The following is an 8,632-nucleotide window of genomic DNA, read 5'->3' as shown; positions in this document are numbered from 1 at the left end:
AATCCCCTCCCTTGACCTGCTGGCCACACTACTTTTGATGCAGCCCAAGATACGGTTGGCCTTCAGGACTGTGAGTGCACATTGCTGGCTCATGTCCAGCTTTTCATCCACCCGTCCCCCCAAGTCCTTCTCGGCAGGGCTGCTCTCCATCCCTTCATCCCCCAGCCTGTATTGATAGCGGGGGTTGCCCCAACCCAGGTTCAGGACCTTGCACTTGGCCTTGTTAAACCTCATGAGGTTCACACGGGCCCACTTCTCCAGCTTGTCCAGGTCCCTCTGGATGGCATCTCGTCCCTCTGGCGTGTCGACCGCACCACTCAGCTTGGTGTCATCTGCAAAGTTGCTGAGGGTGCACTCAATCCCACTGTCTATGTCATTGATGAAGATATTAAACAGTACCAGTCTGTATAGAAGAGTGCTTACTCTATAAGATGTGTGAAAGAGTCTTTAATTGTATGCTGAGTTCCCTGAGTTACAAGAAGATGCCATATTTTCAGAACAGTGTAATATCTAAGGGGAAGCATTAAGCTGCAGACTCCTAGAAAACCATGTTCCTGCTTGGCCTGATTTTCCTTCTTCTTAATTCTGTCTGTTATTCAGTACAAATAAGATGTATGAAAAATGTCTTATTCTTTTCAGCAGGTGCTCAGCCTCTTCCTAGGTCAAATTTTCTATAATTACATTCATTTTACACAATAGTTCATTTATCTCTATCAATTTCATCTTATGAACGCATTATGACTTGTTCAAGACCTGGCCATTATGAGTATGTGGTGTTTATACAATGTGTTTCCTTATCATTTCAGTTCAGTAGGAGGTTATTCTGCTTCTGAATTATCTGAAAATAGCTTTATTTATTAGCTATCATGGATTTTTATAAAATTAATATGTTTTACCTACTGGAGGAGCATGCATGGTTCAAGCATTTTTCTGCAGTGATCACATTCACATTTACAACAAGTCTCTGCCTCTGAATATTTTTAGGAATAAAATTTTTTTCATCAGCATGCAGAATAATTGCATTAAAATCTTAGCAAATATTGGTGAAATAAGGCAGGAACGTTCATCTGCAATAAACTGTCAGAGGTTTCTTAGCTACAAATGCCTTATCTATTCATCTGGAACTTGCATACACCAAAAGAAATTTTTAAATGTTGTCAGATCAGTCTTCTACTGTTATTTTGAATACATCCATTAAGAGCTTGGAAAGAATTTCCCTTTCCCAATATCTGCCTTCCTTTTCTGCCCAAACTCACTTCCAATGTATGGTCAATCATAATATGGGGAAGTGGATGGCACTGACACACTGAAAGCTTCAGAAGCTTTCACCTGAGCTTTGCTACATCAGTGAAATACAGCCACTGGGCATGGAAGTGGCTGGTGATGAAAAGGTTTCCTTCTGTCTCTAAAACAGAAAGAGAAGAAAGATAACACATCCTTTGTCTGCAACTAATTTGGAGTTACGGCTTCATAGCCATAATTTCAGACTGATTTTTTTCCAAAAGAAAATATTTCTTAATTTTCCTGTGAAGAGAAATTCAAACACTCTGGAAAAGGTTTTGTTCCACTATGGATTTTAGAGTAAGAATCAAAAAGCAGAAATCTGAAAATGTGCCAGGGAGGGATTTAAAAAATTTACCGTATGTCATACAAATGGTGAAAATATGAGTATTTCCATGAATAATTTGAAAACTAAATATATCTATACATATACACACATTCATATATATGTACGCATACTTACATATACCTACGTATGCATATTTTCAAACATCGTACTTCAAAAGCTTCCTAGGCACCCCCTCTCTCTGCCTATGAGCGAAGCCATGTGAAAGCCAGCGGGCAGCCCCGCTTCCCCGGCCCCGGGGCTCACTGTGGTTTTGCGGGAAGACTCCAGCCGGGCTCCCACGATGTGGGGGACAACAGTGAGAACGAAATCTGCACCTGGGAATATCTCTTTCCTGGTCACAGAACAATTACAGCACATCACCAAATGGTGTTGTTGGTTAGTATTACCTGGATCAGTCACTGGGTTTTCATTCACCCTCCACACAAAAATTATTTTGCGATCCGCCAACTATTTCCCAGAGCTTTAGAATGCCCTTTAACTATATTAAGTGGCTGGCACCGGTTTGTCCAAAACAAACATGAACCTCAGGCTTGTGAACTATATTTCTTTCAAGGTCTTCCAGCTGCCGTCACCTATTGATATTTGATTTGCAGCTGCTATTCAAAACAAACAAACAAAATCTCACAGCTTCTTAAACCTTCCTCCACATAAGCCACTGATATTTACTGGGAGCAAGAGCGACAGATAGAGCTCTGTCACACCCGTGCTCACCTGCCTTTAGAAATGAAAGCAAATGTTTAGGAAATTATTTCCTTTCAAGTTTTCAGCCTGCCACTCCAATTCTCCTGGCGTCCCTCCCCGAAGCATCTGATGCTTCCTCCCATGGCCATGAGCATCAGCCAGCATGGACAGACCCTTTGTGGGTGCCTGGCAGTCCCCACAGCAGCATCTTTCCCACCGAATCCACTGCCCAAGAAGTGCATGGGTGGCTTGGCTGCTTGCAGACCACCCAGTTACCAACCTGCTTGAAATAAGCTCCAGCCAGTGGATGTTTAAGACATTAAATGTGTGGGCCTGTGCTGGGGGCATCCCAGAGTAATGCCCTAAAAACACCTTTCCAGACTCTTGTTTGGCTGTTCCCTGGTATAGCCTTGGGGAGCCTCTGTCCTCCCCAGTACAATATTGAGCAACCCACCAAGAATGGGCTTCTGGGCTGCTGCCCCCAGGATCTACTGACATGCATGTCTTCCTCCAGCTGTGGTCACATCGATATTTCCTTTAAATGAGAACCAAACCCCAGGCCCACAACTGTATTTCAGCATGAAACACCAGTTCAGATATTCACTTTCTGCTCATTTTCCATCGGATGTTTCTGGATGCTTCTGCCTTCTGCAGGATGCTCTCCTCTTCCCAGCAACCCCACAGGCTGCCCTTCATTTCATTTGCACGTAACAACTTCCCACACATTAACGTCAGGTGAACCTCGACCTCCAGGCATTAACGGCAACTTTCCTTACGGCTTCAGCGGAGACAGATTTCCCCCACAGGACTTGCTTTATCATGCTACCAGAGTTATTCAAATGCCATTTTCACTGAGCAGCTGCAACAGGTATTGTTATTTGTTTGCTTTTTGTGTCAAAAAGGAGCTACTCAGTGTCTCTTTGCAGCAAGTTGCTGCCACAAAGTTGTTGGGTTTAAAAAAAAAATGCTTTAAGTCTAGTGAAGCAAACAAATCCTTATGTCTTAGCAACAGCTCCTTGCTTATATCGAGGGTGATGTTGATTCAAGAAGCAGCTCTTTGCAGGAGGCTAAAGCACCAGCTACCGCACAACATTTAATTCCAACAACACTCTGGACCAAGAGCAACAAAATCTCACTGCACAGTTTAATTTCTTCCTGAAGGAAATCTGAACGGTCATAACAACGATGAGCACTCAGCTCCCTGAAAAGCCAGCATTTTTTTCATAAACCTTTTTAATGCAATTACAGGAATAAAGCTGGGCGATTAAATTAAAGGCGTAGATTTCTCATACGTAAAGAAATAAATATTTCCCCTTAAAGGCAATCTAGCTTGCACACCAGAGAATAACAGCGACTCCGTACAAGACATGGATGTGGACTTTTATTGTTCCCCACAACAGGAGGGACAATTGTAATATTGAGCACTTCATCACTGTACACAAACTTGACATCTGCATCTGACTTTGTCATGAATTAAAAATGAACAGGAAGGCTTCATCTGATTAGAGTGTAACTGCAGTCACCATAAGATACACGTGGGCATCCCTCAGGTGAACAACCAACGGAGCTCAACTGTATCTTCCTGGGTTTCTTTTTCAATAATATTTTCATAATATAGTCTGATTACAATGATGCCTGCCTTTATTTATTTATTTATTTCTGCAGGAAAGGCAGTAGTAATTAACTTGTACCATGGCCTGCAATTTACATGTTAAAGTTTACAATGATTCTGTCATAAGGCTGTAATAAGCACAATTTTACAAGGGAAACTCAGTAATTGAGGGATTGTTTTGCTCATGGCTTGCTGCAAAACCTGGGTGAGCTGTTGCTCGCACTCCCTCCTGCTCCGTGCCAGCACACCGCCATCAACTCCGGTGTGGTTCAGTCTGATCTGCATCAGGGTGAGAACAAAATCCGTCAGTCTGGCTCCAGGGGAGCTGACAGCAGATCAATTTGCCTTGCTGCCTCCTCGATGACAGCCTGCAAGCATAACTAAACCCAGTCACAGGTATATAAACATACTCTGACATTTAATACAGAATAAAATACACCTTTAGAGGTGGTGGTTGCTTGAGCCAGTGCTTCACATATATGCTCTTTAGGGAGTGAACGCATGGTGTTTGTCCCAAATACTGTTAAACTTAATGGGTGAACACCCCTCTCCTTACTGACCTTGCATGCCTCCCCCACATGCTCCTCCAAGTCCCTCCCTGCCCTTTGCAAGTCCCATGCGCAGCGTTCAGCTCCTCTAACGTTAATATGTGAAACAGCATTTTCTAAACTACTGCAAACAAAACTATGCGAAGGATGAAAAATAATTAGCCACATCTCAGTGTCTAATATATTTGCATTGTTTAGACAGAGCAGTTAATCATTGGTAAGACCAAAACACGTTGTGTGAATTTGGATTATAACTAATACATATTGAGCAGAAGGTTATTAATTACATTTAAAGGGAGTATTTGATATAATTATTATTGAGAAAGTGAATGCAATTAATTAGATTACAATGCTCTTGCAGGATTCCTGTGGCAATACTGTGCAAAGAGCTGTTTACTTTTAGACTTTATTGTCTTTTGTTCAGAAAGTAGGTACTTAGGGCAAGCAAAAGGCACCATGAGCCAAAGTCCTGTACCCATTAACACTCCTGAAGCACTGAGCGATATTGAAGGGGTCAGCGAGGGTCTGCATTTTTTAACGGTTTTTAAATATAGGGTAAACTTTTCATTTGCTCGCAATAATTGGTCTCCTGAAATGTCACTTATTCCCTTGGGTTGGGAGTTGGCAAAGGACAGTCTCCATGTGGTCCCCACCTCTGGGCCCAAATCCCCAGAAAGGACATCTGAGGGATGGAATTGGATCCCAGATTTAATTAAAGGTGCAGTATTTCCAAGTGTTCCCTCTAAAATGACTCTTACCCATAGAAAAGAAAAGCCTAGAGCACACCTTTTTTATTTAAAAAGGCAACTGTATTAATTCAGCTGAATTTTGCATTGGAATTGCACTATCGCTTTGACAGTTTAGTTCCCTGAAAATTGCAATAAAGGCTCTGTTACGCTACATTTTGTCCCCATTTGTCTTGTATACCATTGACTTGCCTTTGGCACAATAAAAATAATATTTAAAAATAGTACTGTAAATGGATTGACTTTGACCTTCTGAGTATCTTGTCAATAAAATTAAAATGATAAATCTGTTTCAGAATGCCGCTGGCATAATATTAGAGCAGAGTCATAATCTGAAAAGTGACATTTGAAAAATGATATTATGGGGAGGGGTCTTATTCTCTGCCAACCGTGTCACATAAATATGCTCTATTTACAGTGCAAAGAGGTGATTTTTGCTAACTGCCAGGCTCGCTCCCGAAACCAGGTTGTGCAATTCCTGCGATGTGCTCTCTGCCTCTTACCTCATCATTAGCAATTAAAGATTACTACAGCAAGAAATTAGCTGAGCCTTCTGTTGCCGATGGATAAAGCGGAGCAACTCCACCCCGGTTTCCTCCTGTGACCCACTCTGCAGTGCTCACACAGCAAAAACGGACTTTGCCTCATAGAGAAATGGCTAAGATAACCAAGAAAAGGCCCTTTTTTCTACGTGATCAGCTTTTTGAAAATAAACAACAAGAATCACTGCAAGGCTTCTTTTTATTAGGTGATAAGAAACTACTGAATAAGTAGGGTTTTTTGTAAAAAAAAAATCAAGAGGTGTATGAAAATAAACAGGGCAGGCGTGTAAACAAACATATGTCGAGGGGCAGCAGTTTTGATTCAAACTTTGCAACACATGCCCAGTAACTCTGCTGCATTTGGCTTTATGGGTACACGCCTCAGGCGAGTCTGACCTGAGGCTTGAATATTTGCAAGCCTAACTCGAGCTTATTTCTAAAAACCCATGGTACTGTTGGTTTTTCACCAACATACTTTTTCTCTTTTCAGCATTTCTTGTTTTCATTATTCTAAGTATGTATTTAAAAGTATGTGAAGTGCACTTTATACTTGAGCATCAATTTATATTGTGATTAAAATGCATATAGTGAACTAAATTAAAAAAACATGTATTTTCATAGATCACAAGGCTTTGGAACCTCAAAACATTACTTGATTTCCAAGGAGGAGTGATTCAGATGTTAATCCCTAAAACTAGACTGAGATCACATTCAAAGGGTTAAGGTTTCTGGTTCTGATTCAGATATGATGAAAATCTAGATAACTAAAATCCTTATGTTACCAAGCTTCCAATTTTATATATTTAATTCCAAATTTGATCTTTTCCCAGTGTTTGCCTTGAAAATTAGCCCAATCCTAAACTGAATCTGAACATAAGAGGACGTACCCCCCTTTAAGCGGTTATTAACAGTAGCCAACTGAATTTACTTGAATTAACTTATTTAATCATTGTCCTTTTTCACCCCTTCCAGCTCCCGAGTGCTCCCCGGAGGGACACCGCATCCTCCGCAATCCTTACCGCAGCACCAGGTTTGACTCGCTGGAGCTGCAGCGAACGGCGATTCAGGACCTGGTTTGTGACCACTCCTTGCCACCAGGATGGTACCGTTTCATGATCGACAACAGGCCTGCGGAAATGCCAACGAGATGTGTCGAAGTCAGTAAAACTTAAGCACTAACCCTGGTGAACCTGAATATATCCTCTGATGTAATTTTCCTTTCCAGCCACCTGTATACTCTCATAGCCAGTAGACTGCAATGGGGATAGGTGAGTGGTAATGGGAAAACCACTTTTCCAATAATAATAGTAATAGTAATAATAATAATAATAATAATAGTAATAATAATAATAATACTGTCATAGTCAAGGGCAGTAGCCAGACACCAGGATCCCTATGGACTGGGCATTATTCAAACATAAAACAAGGTGTTTTCCAACTCTGAAGAGAGATCCTTAGTAATCCACATACGTCACTGTAAGTTACGCTTTCTTCAAGCAATTCTATTGCTTTTTTTTTTTCTTTCCCCATACAATTTATTGTGAATTAGGAATATGTCCTTATTATGAAATCAGAGGGGAAAAATCAGAAAAATGAATGTGAAAAGAGATTCTTCAGTGATACAGAAGGAAAAACTAAATTTGAGTCTTTTCCCGCTATTACCATTTCTCGTATTATTTAGTTTCATAAGTATGCTAATGGCTTTCTAGAGCAAAAAAACTCCAGCACATAAGACTACTCTCTAAAAAAGACAAAACAATAATTATCTGGTTTTATGTGTGTTTAATATGTATGACAATAACGTTTAACTTTTAATCATTGCTGCCAGAGGAACTTGAGACCTTAACTAAAGTCAATGCCATCTCAAGTAGCCCAGCTGCAGTAGGTTAGAATAATTTCAAACACACAGTTAAAAAAAATTGTTCAGAAAATAATAAACTAATTACCATAAATTACTTTAAAGATGAAATATTCAACCTAGAGTTCCAGGAAGTTTAATATTAGGCAGTACTACCCTAGCTGGAGAACTTTCTCAAAATTAGCAGACCACATTTCATATCCATTCAAAATGGACGTGTGAACTTGTCACGATTGAAGTATATATTAATAATCTAATGTTAAATGAAATGTTAAGAGATAATTGTTACTTCTGTGGGATTTCTAACTCTCTGCATACACAAACCATAAATCTAATTAACGTGAATAAATTGGCATGATTATTATTGAAATATTCATTTCATGGCAGGTCATCCTTGAATATCCCAATACATTATGAAGTTTATTTTTACAAGTTACTCTGTAAGTGTATAACTATTCTATAAAATTATTTAATTTGCCATTGTATTTCAGCAATTTTGAGTATGTAGTAATGCTTGACTGCATGAGATTTCTTTCCAACAATACGTGCTTTGTTTCTTTTAATCTCTTCTCTGGAGTTTTTTGTTCAGGTTTGTAGAGCTATATTCATTACTTTAGTTTCTTATCTTGTAACATAATTCTTGCCGTTGGATTCTTCATTATCCTCTGAATGACAGTAAATCTCTGCTTCGCCATGCTGATGAAGGATTACATCTGTTAGATGTCACAACTGGAAGAATATGCTTGCTTTTAGATCTTCACCTTCTAAATCTACCTCTACGTTCTATCTCTTCCACTTAATTAAATCATTGTTTAATTTGGTTTTCCATTTAATTTGAGCAAAACCTCTGGAATAAAATAATTTAAATTAATAACTGCACAGCTTCCACTACTTAATAAGCAGTTATTATTGGACATTCCAGCCTGGCTGGAGTGAGCTGATTTTAATTAAACAAGTCAAAGACAAAATCCTGAACAGATAGAAGAGAAAAGAGACCAAATAAAGCCCGACAATA

At 39.7% G+C, this 8,632-nt stretch overlaps 1 protein-coding gene across 1 annotated transcript in view; it reads left to right on the top strand.

Moving 5' to 3' along the window:
* LOC103912662 (von Willebrand factor D and EGF domain-containing protein-like) overlaps positions 1-8,632 on the top strand; it is a 266,632-nt gene that overhangs the window by 32,954 nt on the left and 225,046 nt on the right. Inside the window, exon 2 of the mRNA XM_009319021.1 lies at positions 6,732-6,916. Coding sequence (XP_009317296.1) covers positions 6,732-6,916 — 185 coding nt within the window. The remainder of the gene's footprint in view (positions 1-6,731; positions 6,917-8,632) is intronic.

Source organism: Pygoscelis adeliae, unplaced genomic scaffold (genome assembly GCF_000699105.1).
Source record: "Pygoscelis adeliae isolate BGI_AS28 unplaced genomic scaffold, ASM69910v1 Scaffold222, whole genome shotgun sequence".
Classification (NCBI taxonomy): domain Eukaryota; kingdom Metazoa; phylum Chordata; class Aves; order Sphenisciformes; family Spheniscidae; genus Pygoscelis; species Pygoscelis adeliae.
The sequence above is the reverse complement of the archived record's forward strand: the minus strand, read 5'-3'. Positions and strand labels throughout refer to the sequence as shown.